At 42.9% G+C, this 24,560-nt stretch overlaps 1 protein-coding gene and 1 long non-coding RNA gene across 2 annotated transcripts; one reads left to right on the top strand and one right to left on the bottom strand.

The window, feature by feature from the left end:
• Window positions 1-425: 425 nt before the first annotated feature.
• Window positions 426-10,067, bottom strand: LOC127610188 (acetylcholine receptor subunit alpha-like). Its single transcript, XM_052080018.1, has 10 exons — window positions 9,838-10,067; window positions 3,870-4,012; window positions 3,700-3,744; window positions 3,358-3,467; window positions 2,769-2,964; window positions 2,133-2,370; window positions 1,819-2,042; window positions 1,179-1,293; window positions 943-1,067; window positions 426-554 (listed from the first exon to the last, which is right to left on the bottom strand). Exons 1-10 carry the CDS (start codon window positions 9,890-9,892, stop codon window positions 426-428), a joined length of 1,380 nt encoding a protein of 459 aa, XP_051935978.1. The 5' UTR covers window positions 9,893-10,067.
• On the top strand, window positions 8,408-16,484 carry LOC127610211 (uncharacterized). The gene is made up of 3 exons (XR_007964768.1): window positions 8,408-8,508; window positions 10,718-10,863; window positions 16,184-16,484. It is a non-coding gene; the product is annotated as an uncharacterized LOC127610211 (long non-coding RNA).
• The last annotated feature ends 8,076 nt before the right edge of the window (window positions 16,485-24,560 follow it).

Here is a 24,560-nt window from a genome sequence, read left to right on the forward strand (position 1 = left end):
ATCAATACAACTTGGAGACAGGAAAAATCTGTCATCCCCTTGCTACAACAAATTCATAGTCTGGAACAATAAACAAAAAGAAAAAAACATTGCTGTTTTGTATGTTTGAATGACAGGAATCAAAACGGCAATGATTATGCTCCCCACCCCCCAACAAAAAAACAGCTTCAAGTATGACCAGCGGAGATCGCAAGACGCGTCGTTAGCCGTTAGCCTGTGTAACTGGGGTGTCAAAACTCCACCCCCGCGGCCATTTTGTGGACTGCGTTAAGATTTTTTTTGTTGGCCCACAGCACCACTTTTTTTTCTCTAGATAAAAAGATGTCAAAAACATTGGCACCTACATCCTACAACCTCTAAATCAACTCAAAATGTCCGCTTGGGTGTGAGACCTTGAGGAAGACGAGGCCTACGCGCGTGCTCGTTTACAGCGTGTTGAGCTCAACGAGTCGGCCGGCGAATACGGCAAGCGTGCCGATGATGCACACTGCCATGAAGATGCACAGGAGGATGTGATCCAAAACCATCGCCACAAACTTCCACTCCTCAGCCGCCTGCAACCGGGGCAAAAATTGGTGAGGAATAGCAAATACGTACTTCATTTTAGGAAGATCAGCTTGTCTCTGGAGTCCAATTGAGGTCAGTGTTTTGTTAGCGTACGTTAGCATAAAGCACATTAAGTGTGAGTCTATTAGAGAGGGCACTTGTATTTATACTATATTACTATAGTATAATTAAAAATGTGTTATTTAATAAAGGCACTCCTTCGTAATGATAACTTTAGAGAGAAGGCCTTTATTTGTAGAGTGGAGTGTACAATTACAAAAGCTTTAAAACTAGCATCCACTTGCAGTGACCATCCACAGGCAGAAGATGGCGCCGCACCCACAGCACAGCAAACCGTACCAACTGTCAGGTCATGGCGAGGTCTTCCGTTCTTACATTGTTGGATTCCTCGTCCGACTTCATGGTCTCTGCGATGTATTTGACACCTTCGATGGCACTCCGGACGTCAGGGTTCTTGATGATGGGTGACTGGTAGGGGACGCTGGTGGGCGTGGGGTTACCTGAGCCACATTAGCTTTGAGTTAAATCACTTTTTCCAGCACAACCGTTTAAAAGGTCAATATACGGTCTGTTACAGAAGCCTTACAATGTACCCTATGTTGTGTGCTTACCTGAGATATCGGAGATGTCCATGTCTGTGGGAAACAATCGCTTCTGCCGAATCTCCTGGCTAGGACGCTTCATGGTGGAGAAGAACATCATGTTGGGGATTGTTTCGATGAATACCTGGCAGGACCCAATGCAGCACAGGAATCAATATGGACATCTTCAAACAGTACTTTTCCAGTTTAAACCCTGAATTTGAAACCCGAACCCCAGTTTCAATCCCTAATCCTATATTGACACATTAACCCTAGTTTTTAAACCCTAAACCCGACTTGAATCCTCAATTAGAAATACTAACACCCGTCCCTACTTCAGAACTAGTGATGGGTATGTACCGATACTAGGTTTCGGTATCGGTATGATACTGGCCTTTTTTTTTTCTCAAAGTTTTGGGTTCTCGTTAATGATGCCGATACGAGCCACCAATACTTAAAGGGGGAAAAAATATGACATAGTATAAATTGAAATTTAATGTATCACAAGTATTAGTGGTATCTCTACTTGATAACACTATTGGTGAGTACTCAAGAGTGAATCCTGGTTTTGGTCTGAAAAATGTCCACCTGAACTAAGGAAGGCCTCCTCGCAAATGTACGGCAGCCATTATTTGAGGAAATACGTTCACATCAAACGACATCCCCCTACCTTGCGTATCCAAGCCGGCATGGTGTGCGTGCTGGGCGAGCGGTGGTGCGTGTTGATGACGATGACGGTGATGATGATGGAGGCGATGACGAAAACCATGGTGAACAGCATGTACTTCCCGATGAGCGGCACCGCGCTGGACGTGGACGGAATGAGCTCCACGATGACAAGCAGGAACACAGTGAGAGACAGCAAAACGGAGATGGACAGCGTCATCTTCTCGCCTGGAGAGAATCATACGAGGCCGTGAGTTTTTTGTTGGGGGGTGGGTGAAAATCCCGATTTTCTCTCAATCTTGCCACATTTGCACATACCGGAGTCCGTGGGCAGATAGAAGACGAGGCCGGTGAGGAATGAGAAGAGCATACAGGGTATGATGACGTTGACGATGTAGTAGAGCGGCAGTCGCAGCATCAGGAAGTGGTAAGTAATGTCCAGGTAGGGCTTGTCGGGACAGCACGTGTAGTAGACCCAGTGCTTCCAGCTCCGGTAGTCCTTCAGAACCCACTCTCCGGACTCCATGAAGTTACTCAGGTCCGGACGATCGCTGTCCTGCACGTGCACAGTTTATTCAAGTTGTATGCTCATTTTCAACCATAGAAGAATGCTTTTGTTCACTTTTTAACGTAGTCAATGTACAAACCAAATCAAATGTGTACTTCACAAAACTTGAATAATACAAGTATAATTATACTCATAGGCATATATTCCTTATCCTCTGTGAAGCACGTCTAGACTGCTGAGAAGTTGCGATGTCTCTCGGTGAATAATCTGCTTTGTTGTTTCCGGATTAAGATAAAGTACTTTATACATCACCCAACTCTACTTAAATTCTTTGGAAACTTTTGTTTCATGACCATAAACGGCAGTTAAATTTTCATTCCAACTCTGATAATAGCGTTAATTTTGCAAGCCCATCTGGCATCACCGGTGCATCCGCGCGAACTGACCGGATTGATGACAACTAGCAGGCCGTCGTACGTCCACGTGCCGAGCTTCATGCTGCAGTTCTGCAGGTCGAAGGGAAAATGGAGGACGATAATCTCGCAGTAGCTCTTGAAGATTGCGGGCGGGTTCCACGTGATCTGGCCAGTGTACTCCAGCAGCACTTTGGTCTCGTGGATGATAGCGAAATCGCCGTCGGCACTATAAAACGATGACAGGAGGAACGGCGTGAGATCAAGGCCAAGCCACCATTTTAAAAATATCGACACAAAATATTTAGAATTGTCTATATAAAAGCTTCGCTGTGTAACATTTTTAGTTAAAAAAATAAAAAAATCTCACAAGCCACGACTCGAGGCGATGACACAATACTTAGCAAGGCCACCAGCCCCTTTAGCAGTTTACTGTATTGTTCAGTATTTGCTCTTTTATTTTGTTTTTATTGGCGACATTCCCGCGCGAGCCCACTTGAACACACACTGAAAGTGACGTCGTGTAAAAACACAAATATCGGAAGGTAAATGAAAAAAAAAAAAAAGGGACGAGCGAACTGCGACTCGGTGGGTGTTCGCTCGACTTCAAAATTGTGTTTACTTGTTGTAAAGCACCAAGTCAGGCTTCCAAATATCCATGGAAGGGATTCGGATCTTTCTGATGCCACCGTATTCGTCTGGGTTCCATTTCAGGTTCACGTCCGTCCATTGCTGCGTGTCACAGTGCAAAAAGATTTGTCATAAAAGTTTTGCAAGTAGCAAATCCTTTTTTTATGGGTACGTGGATGAATCCATAATTTCAATCTCATGGTCAAATATGTTAGTAAGTAAAAGTGATGACTGTCATTGTCAAACAAAATTGAAAATATGGGAAACAATGGCTACCACGAAGTGATTCTTTTCACAAGCGTCAACTATTTTTTGGAAAAATGTGCTTGCTTACTTGTCTGAGACGAACATTACTGGTCACAATCTGGTTGACTTCATCCTGAATGACATAAAAGGAAATATTCAGGTTTCTGTACAATCAGTATTGCTTCGATTTGGACTGGGGCGTTCCACTTGATAAAAAGTTTATGCTGCAGAAATGGAAAATGGGGCGTCTTTGCTTACCACTTCGATGAGCTGAATGAGTTGCAGTCCCACGGTGACCACCACCGCTTCGCTGAAATGGTTGACTGGGCGCACCACCTTGTTGTATCCGTTGAACAAATGATTCACCAGACGCGTCTCGTCCTCCGAGCACCACGCCCGACCTGCGACACAAACCTCCCGTGTGTGATATGGCCGTGTAAGTCAATTTCAGACTTTATCCAGTATTTTTTTCTTCTTCTCAGGATTAACTTGCGTCAACTGAGTTGTCATTTAATGACTAGGTCGGTAAGTGGTGTCATTCCGTAGGGCAGAGTTCAAGAGAACCTTCCGGACATGGATGCCACCTTGAACTGTCATCACACATTATTTCGGGCTCAAGTTCTAGCGCCCAAACCTGACCCGACTAATATTCGAGTCCCATCAAATACCGGAACCGGCGAAACAGGGAAGCTGTTGGGTCATGAAATAAACATTCGCCGCCCTCGCTCGGCTTCCCACCCGCAATCCGAGACCACTACGGCTCGGAATACAGGAAGAGTGGGGAATTATCATCTGACAGACACGCAGAAACAGGCGCATCCCAGACGGATTCAGTTGGGATCAACAAGCGGCTGGCATTCCTTATCACGGCCATGGAGAAGAGAACTTAATCCGAGTGCTAAGAGGCGACGCGCATGGGAAATATGCAGGCCTAGGCCAATTCGCTTGATTTGGAATGTCGGCAGTTAGATGTGATGAAGCAGCATGTGGCTCATTTCCACTTTTGGAAAGTTTCCCATTCATTTCCGCAGGAAACTGAAATGAGGAATTTTGGAAAAATCGCAAATTGGAAACTTTCCATGGGAATTTTGTGAATATGTAAGAATAAACTGGGAAGTATAATTTAATGGAATGGTGTTTGATTTTGTTATCGGCGGACATCTACGCATCTCTTTCCTTGCCCACATGCGAGGGCATCACAGTACTTTAATTGCATGAACCAAGCGACAGCTCGTAATTGTTATACTCCTTGTTATAAGTAAATAATTGTTTTTGATCATAATGTGTAGTGTGTACAAATGAATATTACAACAAACAAAATGCTGTTTACAAAATTGTTGGCAAAAAAAAAGTCTCCTTAGTGGAAATTCCTAAATTGGGATGCCAACAAAACTCAAAGATTGGCCATGCTGCTTTTCGAGAGCAAATTTGTATCCTGTGTGCACGTGTCGATGTGTATACAAATTTGTGTGTGCGTGTTATTTCTGGGATTGGCGACTACTGTGTGTCCTCATTCATGAAGCCTGCAAAACACACACAGACACACGCACACAAAGGTCTAAATCTGCACATGTGCTGTTCATTGCGTCTTCTACTTCTTGAATGTTTTCCACAAAGTTGAAGATACAGTACTCGTTCTTCGGTTCGTCACGGTGTCTGCTTTTGATGTGGCTGCCCACTGAAATAGAAAAGGGGGCGTGACCCATCATGCACTTGCAGCTGCCAGTCAACAGCCAGCCTGGCTCCACTCACGTTTCCGGACTGAGCCCAAATAAAAAGGCACATGGAGGTTTTCCTGACACTTAGCTTCCTGGTATTTGAAGGTTTTGTCAAGTTGCTCCCTCCCTCTAAACACGATACCTGTTTGTTTGATAGTTAGCAGCATTAAGCGAAAACCATTCCATTAAAAAAAAATATATATATAATAATAATTTTATATTTTTGAGTAGTAATAGAACTCTCCACCGCTGGCCCAGTTTGCAGATCGTAGAATACAGTTCATTTATTCTGCATTTTGCGTCATCTTCTTCTATATATATATTGCGCGTCGTCCCGCACGCGGTCTGTCCTTCCGTCTGTCCCTTTTCAAAACGTACCTACTTCACCGCGCCGCTGCGCGCCGCCACTGCGCCGCTCAGGCAGTGGCTCACTACGATCGCGTGGGCATCTTAGCGAAAAAATGTTGTCTACCCACAAGCATTGCAATAAAATTGTTAGTTATTTAGTAGAGCTAAACATCTCTTTATTTTCGCGATAAGCAATGAAGATGAACAAAAAGTAGAACCAAGCAACAACACTTTTGTGGGCCGACGGCCCACCTTACCAGCCTTCCGCAGCCTCCGGGCGGCTCATCAGCTAGTTCTCCATAAACCAGAAACACGATCTCGCGATTGGACAGAAAATGACCAACATGGCACATCATTTCATTTCTTTTCTTTTTTTTGAGTCACGATGGATAAGATAACCTTTACTTGTGGAGAAATTGAAAAGTGCACACCTGCCCCAGAATGCAAATGCTACAGTCCTGTCCATCTTATCCATATCTTTCTTAATGTAGCATGTCTTAAGTAAGAACCATATCGACAAAAAATAAAGAAATCACTCCAATACAACACACTGCAGCTCTTTCCACTTTTGAAAATGGTGAATTCCCCTCAGTCTAACATGAGTTTGATGTTATTCCCCATGATCCATAAATGCTAGCTAACAATGAGACTGATAAACAATCACTTGACCCATCAAGTAAGTGGTGTCTTCAGATACAAATTCAATTTGTTGCATCAAATCATCTTTCTCCACTGAAATGAATGGAAATGCCATTAAACCGTTCCAGCCTTCTCCAAAAAGTCTCCAACAATTTTGTGGTATGAGTTTTCCCGATGAAAAAATAGCACGATGTATTATTGCACATTTGGGTAAAATAGGAACAGCATTTTCCCCATTAAACACCATCTATTTTATTTTAAAATAACATATAGAGTAAGTGGTACATGAAGGAACGTTTACCTCTTTAACTTTCCTCTTCCTGTGTGGGGTGTGCGTAACTGCTCAGCCCTCCCCTCTCTGCTTAGCTGAGAAGGAGAAATACAAGCGGCTGGCCTCTCATCATTAACTTCAAAGAGGCGGCTTTTTTCGTGATCTCGCCAAGTGGCCAATCATCTTGCGACAAGATGCTACCTGCTTAGAAATCCCCTCGAAAAAGAAAAAGAAAAAAAAAGCTAATTTCCGGGGATCGATAGTTTTAGCGGTTATTGAAACACTTTTTAAACACCCGCTAAATCGATAATCGGCATATGCCAAGTGATGACGTGATACCTTCACTGACTTGAAAAAGCCTTCTTACTTGGACAATTCCAACACGTGATTTGAAATCGCTGTTGACATTGCCTTCTGGTTATTTCACTCAATCTTTTTGCTCATCTTTTCTCCTGAAGATCTTTTTCATTGTTCCTACTGCAATACGCTCAGTAGGGCAACACCATGACAGTGCTTAAAATGCAACACGACGGTACAACTTTATTGGAGCATAAAACAACCTTCATATTCACGAACAGACAGGCTTCGGAGAATATCTGCACAATTGACAACAGCGAAATATATGATTCATTATACATTTAAGCACACATTTATAATGAAATATTGGACCATAAGAGTTATTGATTACATAAGAGAGCCTGCAGGGTGATATCACCCGAGAACGATCAAGACGGCGTAATTTCTCTTTTTGATGTACGAGCTAGTAATGGCCGGCTAGTAAATATTGTTAGGAGCGTCCGGCCGGCCGGTGATAAAATATAAAGGCCGATCGGTGATTGAGCAACTTTTATGGCGTCTTTATCCAGTCGTTGGTGGCAGGAAACACCAAGCCTCCATTCGTCACACAGCCGGCTGCACGCGCTGAATCGGAAAATGTGGATGTTATTAATTACGCTCGCAGGGAAAAGGGCTTGCCTTGATCACTGAAGGCATTTGATTAATACCTGGGAATGACATGATACAGGGACGCTAACCGCAGAAATGCAATTTGGAATTCAAATAAAATCTTGGGGGCGGCCCAGTGATCGAGTGGTTTGCTCATCGACCTCACAGTCCAGAGGTACCGGGTTTGATTCCAGCTCCGGCCTTCATGTGTGGAGTTTGCTTCTGTGGAGGTTTCATGTTCTCCCCCTGCCTACTGCCCGAAGACAGAGCGGGTAGGCTCCGGCATGCCCTGCGACCCTTGTGAGGATAAAGCAGATCCAAAATTTTTTTAACCCTAAACCCAGTTGAACCCTAATCTCACTTGTCCTAACCTCCCCACAGAGACTTCAACCCGAGTCCTCATTCCACCCTCACCCACTTTATCCCTGACCCCACTGACTCCCCACCTCTTCTTAGTAGCCCAATACTGAGGAGGGCTGACTCATGATGGATGCACACATAGTTACTTGCACACGCACGCGCAAAATTGGGAAAACTGCAACGGTGAAATCCGTTTTAACGTTTTCCACAATTGAGGACTACAAAGTTCTCAGTCTTTGCCCGTTTTCATCAACATCGTATCGTGATTTTAGAAATAAATCTCAGAATTAACAGTCTTTAACTTCAACTCGAACCGCTCTAACAATTGGTGTTCAAACTGTTTTTTGCACTAACAATCAGTCAACCCCTTTTCACACGTTAATGTCTGTTAGAAATATTAGAGAATGACGTCAAACCCTTGCCTGTCCCCTTTCTTTTATGGGAACTTTTTAGTGATGAGGACTTTTAAATTTCACAGCTTTAAAACTGGCAGGGGAGAGAAAGTCCCTGCGTCCTTGTCTAAAATGACGAAACGTCCGCCTTTTTCCGCCTTGTAAATCAGCGTGAGGCGGAGGACACCTGCTGCGCCGACGGAATGCCTCAAACACCAACACGGGTAAGAATGCTGACAATGCGAGAGCTGTCGCTTTTCGCGAGTCTCAAGGACGACAAGGGGGGCGAAACTCGTGCGGAATACAACAGGTTCAGCCCCACCCCGCTGAATGAAACACATGCTGGCATATCTAAAGAATTGCGACCAATTCTTCGTGGTAGGCGTAGCAGTAGTCATGATATCCTTAGTTTTGTATACAGTGAATTTACCTTAACTTATGATTTTTTTTAGATACGAGGTTCGGCTGGTATTAATTTGTTGTTATTGTTGTTGTTTTTTTTCGCCTTAACGTGAGCAAAAACTGAGATGTGACTGCTATGGTGCCAGTGAGCTTAACAAGCAACAATTTGGTCAAGAGTGAACAGTTCTTCAAAAGAGAGCTTCAAGCTGTTAATTGCCATTACCGGTTGGAGTTGACTGTCAAGCCAAACATCAAACTAAGACCATTACAAATTGTATATACGTTTAAGTCCACTAGCTCGATGCTAATGCGTAACGTGGAACTGCAGAGAAGCGTTCATGAACATAGCATCTATGGAGAGGTGTTCTGAACTCTTTAAGTGAGTGATAATTGACCACAAATAGTGGAGCAAAATATTTAAATAGACAAAGTCACAGGCGTCAATTCTTTATCCTCTACAAAAAAATAAACCATAACAAAAAAACGACATTCTATTTCTGTAGTTTACGTAGTCGGAGTAGTTGTGAAATAGTTTTTTGATTGTGTCTGCATGACTGTATAATACGGCCCCCTGCTGGCCATGTCTTGCACACCAGCACTCTTTTCTTTACATTCTATTTGTCATTTTTTACGATGTACAGTGCTGTGAAAAAGTATTTGCACCCTTCCCGATTTCTGTACTCTTTGCATATTTATCACACACAAAGGGTTCAGTTCATCAAACCTATTTTAATATCACGCTGCGACCACCCAAGGAAATACAAATTGCAGTTCCTAAATGCCAATTTAATTTATCAAGGCACAAAAAAATAAAACCAAAGCTACTTGTCCCTACGTGACAACAATGTGGGAGGGTTTCATCACCACACTCGGCATTATGAACTAATGCCACAATAAAGAGGTAAAAATCCTTCCGAACGGAATTGGCCATTTAATATAATGTATACTTATGCGTCAGGCTTGTGACTGAGTTGTTTAACGTGTAAAAAAATGAAAAAAATAATAATTCTCAAACATATGGTACTTTCACTGCTGATTTTGTCATTTGACCTGACAAATGAGGCTCCTTTTAAGTGTCTGTGATGGCTCCACGCCCTGCTTGGAGAATTGACATTTTACATGTTCACTCATGTGCATGCACATGGACTCACCAGCCATTGCGCAGAGGATCCAAACCAGCAGCGTGTCAAACTTTGACAGCCTCATATCTCCTCCACGTTAGTCACAAAAGAAAGCGAAGATGAGATAAAAGGGCAAGCGGAACGATCGCCTCCCGTCGGCCTCCACGCGGTTTAAGTCGAGCAGCAGCAGGAGGCTGGCTTTGCAGGCGAGTCATGAGAAGCCAGGAAGGCAGCTCTGGTTTCTAAGGGCATGAGTCTGTCTACTCCCTGCAATCCTTCCCCCCCGCCCCCCTTCCCCCGAACCCACCGGGACCGTATCCACACCTCTCAGCATGCTTGGAGACAGCTGAAAACGTGTGCATGTGTGTTCTCAGGTTCAAATTAAGGTTTCAAACCGCAGTTAAGTTTTTGAAGTTCATTTTCAAGACAGGTTTAGGGCTTTGAATTAGGGCTTTTAAGACAAGGTTAGGGTTTCAAAATAAGGTTTTACACTAGGTTTAGGGTTTTAAAGTATGACCGCAAGCTAATGGTTAGGATTTGAAGATATGATTTGTGTTTTAAGCAAGGGTTCACTTTTGAAACAAAGGGTTAAGTTTCAAGACAGGATTTGGATTTCAAACGAGGGTTAGGGTTTCAAGCAATGAAATGACTTTCGAACTATGGTTTCAAGCAAGTGTGAAGAATCTCAAGTTTTGCTTTCAAATCGAGGATTGGATGTTCGTTCACAAAGTAGGGTTTGAAGACATGGTTGCGATTACCAATTAGGGTTGCAAATCAGGGTTCCAAGCCATGGTTAGGTTTCAAATTGAGAGTGCCAATTCATTGACGTGAACATAAATCAGCATGTATTGTATTGTATTTCTAGCGCATGTGACTTCATTTTGTTGTTTGTGCTGATCTCATCCCACAGAACAGCACACATGCCACACACGATGTGGGCTACAGGGACTGGGCAACACACACACACAGACAGACAGACAGAAAGACCAACGGATGGATGACAGACATGCAGGCCGACAGCAGGACAGCTGAGGGCTCTCATTGCAGGAATGGGAGGTATGTACGCATACACACACTTGCACTGTGGCAGAAAAGTGAACATTGAACAACTACTCAGAGTCATTTCGTTGCCCGTGTACAGCATGTGCTGTGTTTAAAAATAACATTTGGCTCATTTCACTAGATAGATGATGGATGGATACTTCATTCATCCCGTGAGTGGAGAATGAAAATATATGAACCCTCTGGGCTGTATATATTTGTCTTTACCTCGCTTACCTTTTTTTGCAACCATTTTAGTTACTGTATGTGGGAAATGCAAATGCGATCACATTTGAAGAGGGGTGGGAATTTTTGTCTGATTTTGTAGTTTCCAACTTCAGCTCGAACATTGATATGCTGTTACATCAAATTGGAGCTCTTGGCGCAATGGTGCACAATTTTGGCCGATTTAAATATCGCTTTTTTTCCAATTCCTTTTTATTTAAGAACTTTAGAAAAAGTCTACTTTTAGCAATTTATTTTTTGAAGTGATACTGAAAATATATTAAAATGTTTTTTTAAAGATCGTTTTATACCCTGCATATTTTGCAAACAAATAAGAAATTTGAAGCGATACTTTTTTGTAAAAAACGTGAATGGATATTTTATACCCATGACAGACTGTCTGTTTGTGATCAAAAATGGCTAAGGACAAGCCGCAAGCTAATATCGAGCTATATTTATTTATACAGCTAGCTGTATAGCTAGTTAGCAATCCAACAATATGAGTTAATCATGTAAAACAGTGAATGGTAGAATAATATTTGATGACATGTTGATTTTGTGCACATTTTGAGCATGACGTATCTGATCCACTGGTGAAATGACACTTTGATTCTCTCCTCTTTCATCTCAAACTGCTTCAAACAACAAAGTGTGTGATGGAAAAGTGGTTAGGACTGCACTACTGTTCGTGTTTTATGTTATGTGTTGTTTATTATTTTACTTTATGTTAACTGTTTTGTTAAGCGCTTTGTTACAGCTGCCGCTGTTGTGAAAGCGCTATATAAATCAGCATGTATTGTATTGTATTGTATTTTTGCCCATCACTTTACCAAAACATACTAAAGTTACTCAGGATCCATCCTAATTCCTGTTGATTAGAACAGCATGATTTAAAGCTTACCGTAATAACTAATGCCGAGTCATGATGCTGGTGTACGCCGATAATCCTAATCATTATTTAGTGTTTTTCCAATGAGCTCGTAACCCAAGATTCCTCATGTAAGTCCAATTGTGGCCACTAGATGTCAGTGCAGCACTGTGAAAGTATGCTATTACTATACAACCGCCACTCGACTGGATCATCCTTTTTGGAACTGAACCTTCAGTGAGGATTTAGCTAATATACTCCAGCCCTTAATAATCACATCCCTAGAATGGAAACCCTCAATACTCATGTGACAGATGAAGTGAAAAGGTTGTGCTCTGACCAACCAATCGGAAGATGGAAAAATAATAAGGTTGGCTGAATTTGAAATATTCATGGCCAAAGATGCCTTCTAGTTGCTCAAATAACTGAAGCTACATTGACTTGCACTCCTGATTGTGAATGCCCTGAGCAGATAAGATTGACCTATCGATTTGAACAGGCTGAGATCTAGTAAGATTGAAAAAAATCACAATGAACACATATAATGGAAACAATATAGCCAAGAGACATTTAGAGTCAACTTCAATTTCATGGAGCAAGTATTAGAACTTGAAATGTAGGTTGTGGTTTTTTTTTTTGTTTTACTGTTCACCACTGGTAACATCCCTTGAGTGTGTATACAACTACAACACATCTGTCACATCTCTTTAGTCACACGTTCCCAAAAATAGAAACACTATGCATCACATTTCGAGAGCCCCTCAGAGTCACCCAACTTGTAATATCCGTGACGATAATACCATACGCAGATTTTAATTCTCCCCATTGTGGCCGAGAATAGTTCCTTCGCGTCCTTCAATACATCTGTAATATGGTGCTGATAATATCGGTCCATTTTGTTCCTTGGCAGCGGCGGCCCCTCTGACACTGCAGATGCGTATCTGCGAGAAGTTCATTTTAACTTTCCTCTGCTGACGGCGGACTTTCAGCACGGGGGGCAAGAAAAGTGACACACGAAAAGCTTCTGGGGATAAAAAGCAAAGATGGGTGTAAATAACGAACTTGAGTCGTGATTCGGACGCCAGCTGATTCCGGTTGACTTCGAAGTTAAAGACTGTAGGCTTTACCTGACTTGAGTCACGATGAGGTGATAAGCGTACGGTTTTGATACTAGCATGATATGACCGTATTGGTCGTCTTGCTTTATATCCGCAATAAATATTTTAGCTAAGATTTTGAAACGGTGGCTTCATGAAACTAATCACAAGACTGGACGTGAGGTAACTCAAGACTTTGAATTTGCCCAAGACAAAATCGTCAATCAGGAATTGAAAAAAAAAATGAACGGTTGGCTCGCAATCGGACAATAAAATAGAGTCTGGAAAACATATTGTAGGCAATTATTGATTCAAGAACCTAAAAGAAAATTCCCCGGAACTTGCTTGAGACTTTGAATGCTACCAACCTAACACTTACTTGAGACTTGACCCGATTCCTCGTGCCTCAAGGACATGTTGTGAAGTTCCCGTCTTTTATGGGTGACAAGCAAATGTAATTGGACGTGCCCTGCTGGGTGATTGGAACCAAGGAGATAATCAGACACAGATGATGTCCTCCGACCCAGACAACATTTGATTTTAGAGAGCGGTTTAGTGCATCACGAGGGTTGAATTCCCCCAGTTGTTGACGGGAGGAGGAAATCTCCTGCTGTGTACATGAAATTAGATTATACACAAAATGCAGATTCTTGTAATTATGACTAACATGTGAGAAGCACTCAGTATTAGAGGCAGGGAGATGAAAAAGATGATGAAAAATAGCTTCCACTGGGAGCAATTGGTGAAAAAAAAGTCAAGTATTTATTCCGCATTTGGTGAAAAGCGGAAGCCGTGCAGAGTAAATTCTTCGTGAATGATCTGAAGAGCGTGCTAAAATTGAGTTTCCAAGGGCACGGCGGTGTGGCTTTTTGCGCCGTGGACGTGTTTGGTCCATATCAAGACACAATTATACCAGAGGGAGCTCCTTGCGTTCTTGTGAGCCGTGTTTTTGATTGGCAATATTATATTGGGTTTCAAAGTGTCCCTCCAAGATAGGGGTGTGGTTTGAAACAAGGGGTATGGGTTCAGGGTGGTTTCAAATCAGGGTTAGGGTTTCATGGTAAGGTTTCGAAATGTGCAGTTTGAGCCATGGTTATAGTTCCAAATTGGGTTTTCGAACAAGGTTTCAGGCAAGGCGTAAGTTGTATAAATTGGGGTTTCAAGACAAGTTGAGGCACTCAAATTTCTGTCAGCCAGGGTTACGTTTTCAAGTGATGGTTAGGTTTTCAAATTAGTGTCTCAATACAACGTGCGGGTTTCAAACAAGTATTAAGATTTCAAGTCGTGATTCGAAGACAGAGTTAGGGATTTCAAATGAAGGCTTCAAGGCAGGGTTCGGGATTCATATTGCATTTTATTTTAAGGTTTCAAGACGGATTTAGAGTTTCAAAATGAAATTTTAAACAAAGTTTAGGATGTCAAGACAGGATAGGGTTTCAAATGAGACTTTAACACAACGTAACTTTTCAAATTACGGTTTATAGACGATTACGTTTTTTCAACTCTGGTTTCAAGACTTGGTTAGGGTTCATTTTAGAGTACTTAAGACTTAAGTACTCAAGTTTGTGGCATCAAATTAAGGGTTTCAAGACAGGATTTAGGTTTAAAATTTGAAAAAGGGGTTTGGGTTGTGAGGAATGATTTCAAAATAGGTTGGAGTTTCAAATTAGGGATTTCCGTCAAGGTTTGGAATTCAAATAGCTTCCGCAAGGCTTTCAAAAAAAGGGTTTACGTATGGTTTAGGTTAGGGTTTCAAGCAAATATCAAGGTTTTGAATGAGGGTTTCCTGCCTGGTTTGGAGTTTGAAAGAAGTGTTTACGGGGCTGGTTTTGGGTTTCAAAGAAAGGTTAGGGTTTCAGAGTAGGGTTTGTACTTTTTGAACCACATGTCATGGCAATGTAAACCCGCAAAGCTCGGAGCTCCTTGCCATGTTTCCCAAGTTGTTGCTGCGTCTTTGCCGGCAACAACACGAATCATCCCGTCATCTTCTTACGGCCTAAATTCAGCTTTGTGTTGTCACCGCCGGTCCTCACAAATCATTTGGGAAGACGAGACAAGATAATATCAACACGTCTCATTCTGGAAGATCCCCGCAGATCAAATTTTGACGTTAGGTTGGAGACGTCGAGGCAGATGCAAAGTCGTCACATTTGCCACGCATGTAATGAAATGTCATTTTCTTAGCTCGCTTAGAACAACAACAACAGATTGCTACTGAATGACACCAAGCAGATTAATGTCAGCCACGTTATTTTCGATTGCCCAGTTTCGAGAATAGTCAAGACTTATTTTATTCTATTCTATTATACTCTCCTGTTTCAAAAGAAATCCCTGGCCCAGGCGATTCCAAACACGGACGTCCCGCTGGAGGCGCTACAGGTGAGGAGGCGATTACTGACGTCCCTTAAAGATAAGCGTCCTTGAGTATTTTAATGAGGATTCTGGGTTATACGAGTCTATATTTACTTGCGCCGGTGAGCTTTTGAATTTGCCTACATTCACAAGGTGAGCCTCCCGATGGATTAAAATGAAGATTTGGGTGAGCGCTTCAAACCGAGGAAGACACGGTGTATCAAATTCAAAGTCAAATTTTGACTGATTTCATTGTGCTTGCTTTTATTCGACAAGAATAAATCGATTCAAATCAGACTTTTGTGAGGACAATCGCAGCTCTCGTGTTTGGCTTCAGCTACGTGCATCCCAAACAAGGACAAGCGCTCTTGAAAATGAAAGCTTGTCCCCTTTAATCCTGTTGCCTTCTTATATTGTCGGAATCGAGTTCTGACACTTAGGACAACATTCTCTTGATTCGGTGGCGTCAATTTGAGTTGGAGAAGTGCCTCCATGTTTCCCCAAAAACATGTTTGACTCGACTTTTTCTTTCACACACTTGGAAGCGGCAGTGATGCGGTTTGATGAAAGGAGACAGTTATGACAGGCAAACAAAAGGTGGCAGACTGGGGAGTAGCTGCACTAAAGAAGACACTACCGGGGAAAAAAAAAGCAAGCAAGCGAGAGTTGTGGAAGCACTGGTTTGTGACACGGATGCGTTGTGATCGTCTTTGCCGCTAAGTTCCGTCTTTCCCTCAGTGGGGGGGCTTCACATGTCTCTTTGTTGATCTATTTTGGTCTTGGCTGTGCGCAGAAATGACGATTTGGCTGCGTGTGAGACGAGGCGGGCCTGGGTGGATCAATAACGTCATCAGGCCCCCTCCATTAAACATTTCGTGTCACTGAACTGTGTTCAAATGTCATGGCTTCGCAAACTGCTGCGGATCAATATGAGATTTTAAAAGGCAGACGCATGCCGTAAATACAGTGGCATGTTGATCTACCCGTTTAATTCCATGTGCTGCGACACATGAAACTATCCAACAGTTTGAGGCCCCCCAAATACACAAACGCAATTTTTTAAAAAATTATTACAAAAGTGTTTAAAAATGTTAAAAGTCAAATTTAAGCATGTACAGTAAAGCCCCCCCCCCCCGCTCCTGGGGTTCAGGTGTGCGGTGCTGGTATGTACAGCTCATAACACTTACTTGTGGAACTGATTTATATCAGGTGTAATTCCACTACTGATCACTTGATGGTGGTACGGTTATTTACTTTGTGATGGTGTGAATTTGAATATCAAACAAGAATTGCTGTACCACCACAGCCTAGCTTTTGTTTGAAAATTGTCATCTGCCGTGGTCCTGCATTTTACGCTTACAGAGTGTAAGTTCATTTAACAATGCAGATCTTCGAGGGTGATTATTGATATCTGTTAGCAGATAAGTGTGGTAGTTTTGAAAAAAAAGGTTTATTGTATTGTAAACACAGAAAAGGATACGTTCGCTGTTACACTATTCGTACAATACTTTTATTATTTATTATCCATTGCAGTTGCTTAATACTTGTATGCAACATTTTAGATATGAGATCGGTTTGTGAGTCGACTTGGTGAAATCGCTACATTTGGTTCAACTGACCTTTTTGTCCAATGTTGATGACAAAAGAACAGAAAAAAAGAAGCATCAAACTCTTTACATACAGAATGTTGCCCAACACAGCCGCTATACAAGCAGGAACAAGACAATATGTCCCTCGAGGTAGGTTATAACAAGATTCGACGTAATGTCAATTGAATTTTGACTGAGTACAACGACGGGTCTCGGAATACTGCATACAGTAAATATGGGGGCGTCCCGTGAGTGACGTGGGTGGCGAGGCCACCCCCGGCCATCACATAGCTCCGCCCCTGCGTACAACACACAAAGGCCCCAAATTGTGTGCCTCTGAAAACGAGGCTAACAAACTACTTACTACTACTTAGTGTGTATGCCTCAAACGACCTTGAGGAGTTTGATTTGAGTGTTCCACATCTGCTACCCTCCTCGCACCCCCCAACCCTCCCGCGGCAAGCATAATTTAACTGTAATCCCCCCCCCCTCCCACCCCGATTGGCATTAGCGATGCGAATCGGGTCGCTCTGCTTGACCCGAGCTGTCAGCTGAGCAGCGTGTGGCCAAAGAACAAGAAGGAAAAAAAAACGCTCCTCTAGAAATTATATTTTCAACACAAGGAGGGAACAAGTGCAACGTAAAATAAAAGTGAGAATTTGACAACCCCGAGGTTGGGGAGAACAACGCTTGCTCATCTCACCACAAAGTCGTATTTCCCAAAGCGTGAGGAAAATGGGCGAGGGGGAGGTGGAGGTGAGCGCTGATAAAACGATGTTTACGTTTGGAATAAGCTCGGTGGAGACGGCAAATAGACGACATGTGTAATCTTTCCAAAGAGGAAGTACAGTTTCAAGACGAGCCCAAGATAGAAAAATGGCAGCGGCGGTAATTGAAAACAACAAACATCAAAGTCATATCAGAAGGAAACACGCATTTTGACGCTGAAAATTCTCCCCTTTCCAAAGATAATCGTGCTCATATTTGATCAGCAGTGTGTGCAGAAAAAGGTCACCGTGTTGTCACAAAGTAAGTCGAGACCATCATTTTTAATTCACCCAAAATTGGAGAAGAATTTATTTCGTTCTTTGTTGAGTTCTTATTCATCGGCGGCACAGCGGTCGACGGATTAGCGCATTGGCCTCACATTGCTGAGGTGCAGGGTTCGATTCCACCCCACCCTTTTTTTGGTTAAATATGGCTCAATCGAATAGTTAAATTTTGTTAATATTGTGAAAAGGCTCAAACTGTCCCAATCATCGGCATGTTATGTGTGTATCTCACATTAGGGGTATCAAGAATGAATATAAACCGTGTCTCAAAGTGGAAAGTTATGAAAATGATGATCCATCCTGTCAAAACATGGAGAAAAAAAAACATTTCTTAAAGTATACTTTTTGAAGCTTTGCGGGAAAAAAAGTAAAACCATTTTCACCTGGAAAAAAAGAATGTAAACAAAAACGCCCACTTTCACTTGTTCATTCTCCCACTCCGCCAAGCAACTTGTAGATCTGATCGCGGCTGCTCTTTTCCGTGCATTTTTTTTCCTCCCCCCCACCCCCTCCCGACTCCCCCGACCCCTAAAGTCTTTAGTGACACATCTGTGGTGTCAGGTTACCTGCTCGAGCTTCTGCATATCAACACGCCTTTGAAATGCATATGAAGCCTCCGCTTCCATATTTGCTTGGCAAACAAGTGCGGCGTAAGAAAACGCTTTTCGTCTTGCTTGAATCAAGATGTAGTTTCGTCGTGTTGGAATGAACGTGACTGGGATTCTGATCTTTTTTTTTTTTTCTTCTTTTTTCGCTCGTGCATTCAGGTCAAGTGCGTCCAATTTTGTTCTCTCACTTTTCCTAATTTGTCACCGCATCTGAGGGGAGCACTTGCCTGCGGAATGAGAAAATTCTATTTTTTTTTTTTTTAAGTCGCCAAAGGAATGTGAAACAACTCCTAATTAACAGGAAAATGGAAAAAAACTGGCTTTTTATGAAAAATGTCCGACATAAAAGTATAATGGAGTACAAGGAGCGGGGAATGAAGATAAATGTTCCTTGTAGGTGATAAACATCAGGATTATTATTTTTGTCGCACCGGCTTTCCGGATCCTGTTAAAAGCTACAAATACAATCCATCACGCTCAGAAGATGACGATTAATCTGACCACATTATTGCACCAAAGCGCTGTTTTATCAGAGGCGGGATTATGTTCGAAAATGTTCTGGCTTCCGCTGTCATGTGTAGAGATCAAACAATCAAAGCCCAATCAGGACGACAACAGATTTGCGAGTGACTGCCGTGTTCCTTCCATCTGTTGCAGGGCCACCGTGTCACTGCAGTAATAGTGTACAGCGGAAAAAAAAAAAAAACACTTTTCTGTGGGGAGAGTGGGGGTCATGGCTCACTGGGAATTCAAAACATGGGGTTATATGGGTCACACGATCGGAGAATTAAAATAAATGCGTTACTGGATACATTTCTGAATGTTACGATCTCATTTTGGCTTCTAACATTTGACCACAATGCTTCCCTTGCAGTCATCTCAATAACACGAACCCAAGAATTATTCTATTAAAAAAAAACAAAAAACTTTTGACCCGGTTTTGCAAAATCCTTTCTGCATCATTATAGAGACCCACTTTTTACAAACGACAACCTCCAGAGGCACACCTGGGAGAGTTTCGCATCAGAGCAGAGCCGGAGGCGAGTTGAGCCCACCCTGTGACAGCCGGTTCACATCACTTCAGAATTTTTTTTCTTCTCATGCTTTCTCTACGACTGAAGAATAACCACAGCCCAGATGGAAGCGCTTGAAGCGGCCTCACCGCTAGGGGTGCCTTTTAGTGCGGAAAATACGGTAATCATTCAAGAAAAAGAACTGGTATATGTTTTCCATGCCTAGTCGAGTTGTGTGACTTCTGGTTTCGGGATAGGGGAAGAGGGAGGGTGCGTCAACTTTATTAGCGTGTTAGCTTCAAAAGTAATATATATCAATATTTACCCTACTTTGCCAATCCTCCACCTTTTGGCACAAACATCACAAAACTTAGTTTCTACTTTTCCTCTACTTTGGGTGGGTTGTGGCGCTATTTAATAGGGGTGCGCCATCTTTTGTCAGGTTGTTGAATGTTACACGTTGATATTGTGACCAGGAGAGGGAATATGATCCAGAATTTTGATTGAATGTTGAGAAGTTGAGCGAGTCATCAATCTCCCGCTTGTCGACTTCTTCTCTCTTCTACCCGTCTTGCGCGTCCATCACACATCTCGTTTCATCTCCTCTTGCCTCTTAGCTGGAGTCGTCGTCCGCTCTAATGTAGCTGTCAGTCATGCCGTCGCTCACTTTCCAAAGTCTTCATTTCCTGCCCCGGGATTCCATTAGCCTCCACTCTCACCTGCTGAATTACCCCCCCCTGCCCCCCCTCCACCTTGTGGTCCCCTGTCGCACATCTGGAGCCACCAGACGTGGAGGTGGACGTCCTCAGCCATGACACCAGCGCCAGGGTGAACAACATGCGCCATGGCTTCCATTCCACTGTAATTAATGTGCGCGTCTGACCTCTTGATCGCCGCATGGCATTTTTATTCATGGTATTCATTTCCACGTCAACTTCTAACTGGAGAGTCTCGCTCCTCTTGCTCGGTTCACCCACCTTTCAAGCTGCTTGCTTGACTTTGACTCATAGAAACGTTCCCCTGTTGGATGGCCCCAATCCAGCGACTTCAAAACAAAATGGCCGACTGGCCCACGTTTGCAGAGGGATTTCCGTATTAACTTTCGTGCGTCCTGTTACGATAAACATGAGGCATTGAATTTGGTTGAAATGCACAAAACCCAGAAAAATTGCTCATTTGAACCAAACTTGACGACCATAAATGTGTTGTAGGTTTGGAGTGATTTTCACACATGATGCAATGATAACGTGCGTGCTGGATTTTGTGTCACATGGATGCACCGGTGCCGAATACACTGAATTCTTGTCATGGCTAAAATCCCTCAAAAAAAGGCTACTTTGACCCAACATGGCCGACGATCAGCATCATTGACAGCATAGCTTATTTCATTAATTTACTTGTGTCTCATCATGATGAACATGCATGCTGGATCTCGTGTTAATCGGACGCACCGGTGCTGGATGCGAATATTTGTGCGTTTCAAAGTGACTGATTTGCTTGCTTGTTTGGGCGTCTGTATGATTTTGCTTTGATGCATCAGCCTCGTACAAATCAAGAGCAAGAAGGACACCCCGGGGAGCCATTAAGTTGTGTTTTTCTTGTGTTTTTTTTTTCTTGAGTTAATGGCGCTCCGGGTTATTGGAGAACATTTTTTTTTCTCCGAGCGCAAGCGAGCGAGCGAGGGAAGAAAACTTGTTGGAGCTCAGGCAGTCCTTGAGAACTTTTCCTCACAGGCTCAATCCTGTGCCTGATCCACAGTTACACTTTGTGTTTTGCCTCCATTTTGCTGATAGTTATACTTGATGATCAGCGTATTCATAGTCACAGCAAATAACAAGGAAGCCAATAAGGGCCCCAAAAGCATGATTCACAAGTTAAAAAAAAATAGTAGATTTAGTGAGTTGTGAACAGTGATCTTTAAGGTACAAACGAAAATCACTGCTATGCTAGAAACTGAATTGTTAATTTAGGAGTAAAAGAGGGAAACAATGCCAGCAAAGTAACAACTCAAAATTTCAGCAACGCTGGTAAAAACTAGGTTAGGACAAATTCATCTGCAAAATTCGAAGCAAATGTAAAGGAAACAGAAATAAGGGCAGGAAGTCAAATTTTTTGAGACAAGCGCAGGCAGTTACTACAAAATAAAAGCATACATGAAAGAAAAGGAAGGTGAGCACGAGACATGAGACATTTTGTTTGTGTCTACACTCGACTGCGCGCTATGACCTGGCGACCAGAACCCTAATTCGAAACCCAAACTCATCTTTGAAACCTGAGGCCTCATTCGAAACCCGAACCATGACTTAAAACGCAGCTAACCTTGTCTTGGTGCTCGAATTTGGCACCCAAACATTGGCCTGAAACCCTAATTTGAAACCCTAACGGGAAGCTGAACCTTTTTCCCTGAATATGTGACGACCAAAGAAGTTTGAATGACATGACTCCACTTGCTCAATATGCGCCTCAGTAACTTTTAGGAAATTTAAAGGTGAAAGCTCGAGATTTATTTGCGACCCCCCCAAATGTGCGATTTAGTCCTTACTTTTGCAAAATAGCGTTTGTTGTGTCTTTTGTGACAGTTGCTCATAATTGATCACCATTCAAGTAGCTATCAGCGCTACTATGATTACTCCGCCGCTACCGCCGCCGTTCTCTTATTCATGAGCGTGATTACGCCGAAGCAGATTACACGCTGACCCCATTGCCTTTGCTTTACCTCAACTTTAATTTGGATGCGGCAGGCAGGCGGAAGGGACGCGGCGGGAAAAGACAGAAGCGCTCTGCGTGCCATCAATCTCGCCCATGTGCAATAATAGCTTGGGATGGAACGCACCCCCCGCCCCTCCCCAAATGATGCCTGTCCCTCTTGCATCCCCGCCGCCCGATCATTTTAAGAGCAGAATGACCCAACGAAAATGCTCACTTCTTGAATGTTGTTTGGCTCTAAATTGACCTGTCTTGACATTTGACAGCAATAACAAGAACCTCGATATCTTTCCCCCTGAAATTCGATGATGTACACAAAAGCTATTGGATTCTTTTGTCCAGGTGATACTGCAAAGTCGGAAATATTTTTGAATAATCTAAGTTTTGCGGCTCGGTGATTGACTGGTCAGCGCGTCCGGCTCATAGTGCAGTGGTTGCAGGGTTCGATTCCGTCTCTGGCCTTCCTGTGTGGAGTTTACGTGTTCTCCCCGTGCCTACGTGGCTTTTCTCTGGGTACTCCGGTTTCCTCGCACATTCCAAAAACATGCATGGCAGGCTGATTGAACATTCTAAATCGGTGGTTCTTAACCTGGTTTCGATCGAACAACAAGTTTGCATGTTCTCCCCATGCCTATGTGGGTTTTCTCCGGGTACCTCCCACATTCCAAAAACATGCGTGACAGGCTGATTGAACACTCGAAATAAGGCACCCGCCAGGCTTCACCTTATCAGCCACACTGTCCTCTGCAGCCTAAAGGCCTAAGCTTAAGGCTAGCACTCTCTTGAAACCCAAATTTCAACCCCTAATTCATCTGAAAACTTCACTTGACACCCTAACCCTGTTGACCAACCCTAATTTAAAACTGTGAGCCTGCCTTTTCAACCCAAATTTGAAACCTTCACTTGAAACTGCAGTTTTTCACCTTATTATCAGCTGTTGGAAAAAGTATGGATACAAACATAGCGAGTAAAAGTAGGAAGTTGTTGCTCGCTCATCTGCTCAATGGAAAAACACTCAGCTCTGCTTAAACATGTCCTCTTCCTCTCTCTTCGTCTTGTCCACTTATCCGGCAGTGTCTTGTGTACCCCTTCAGACATTTCATTACTCTCTTGCCCCTCGAGACACTAACTGCTCCACTCGCATGCACATCCGAGCGTCTTCGACGGCGGCTTGTTTGCGGCGCGGTCGTTGTGCTTGTTTCCATTGTGCGAGGTGGTGTAATTGTAGGCGTTTCAAATGCTGGTGAACAGCAGCTTCGGGGCTGTCATTTGCCGTCTTCCCTCTGCGGTTGTTTTATATCGAAGGAGTTGTTCATTTGTTTACTTGAATACATTTTCCATATCCTTTTATGATATTTTTGTACTTGTCATCCTATATTTCTATTTTCCCCGACTAGTTCTGTAATTTTTGCTTCATTATCTCCCCCCACGAGTCAGTTCGAATGACAATATGGACGACAGAGGCCGCAAACGGAGAATAAAATGTCCTATTTTTCTTCATCTTGTTGCGTTAGCGGGAATCAAAGGGGCGATACGAGTGTTTGCATGCAGAACTCCTTTGATGCCGTAATGAGCCCAGTGTGGCACCTTATTATCTGGAGAGGCCGAAGAGGTGGCGGGAGGGAAGAAATCAGTGGCAAATTGAGTCAATCCAGTGATGAGCAAAATGCATCGTGTGTGTGTGCGCGTGTGTGTTTATTGACGCTCTTGAAGGACAAAACTACAAGAAAAAAAAACATTAAAAAAAAAAACTTAAGATGTTTAAAGCTCACTCCTCGAGTGGTGTTTGGGGGTGTTCAATTAATTGACTTTACATGGCTGCTAAAATGCGGGTTAGGAGAGCAGCCACGTTTTGCATTTTTCGTAGTATTTGTGCGTATCTGAAACAGATTAATTGGATTTACATTAATTCCAATGGGAATTCTTGCTTTGGATTTTGTACGATTTGGTTTTCTTCAGACTTTCTCGAATCGAATAATCACAAAAAGTTTCACATGTCAAAACAGGTCATGTTTGGCCCGAAAAGTGCGTAAAGGTTCATTTTCAATCAAGACGACTCCTTTTACATTGGAGGACACCTTTTGTGGCACGTCTTTCTTATAACTTTGCGCAAAATGAAGGCCCTCACACCCCTTCCATCAGACATAACGCAAATGTGAAATAATCCAAAGTAATGGATGAAGCCGTGTTTTTGCTGCAGAT

The sequence above is a fragment of the Hippocampus zosterae genome, chromosome 11 (assembly GCF_025434085.1).
Source record: "Hippocampus zosterae strain Florida chromosome 11, ASM2543408v3, whole genome shotgun sequence".
Classification (NCBI taxonomy): domain Eukaryota; kingdom Metazoa; phylum Chordata; class Actinopteri; order Syngnathiformes; family Syngnathidae; genus Hippocampus; species Hippocampus zosterae.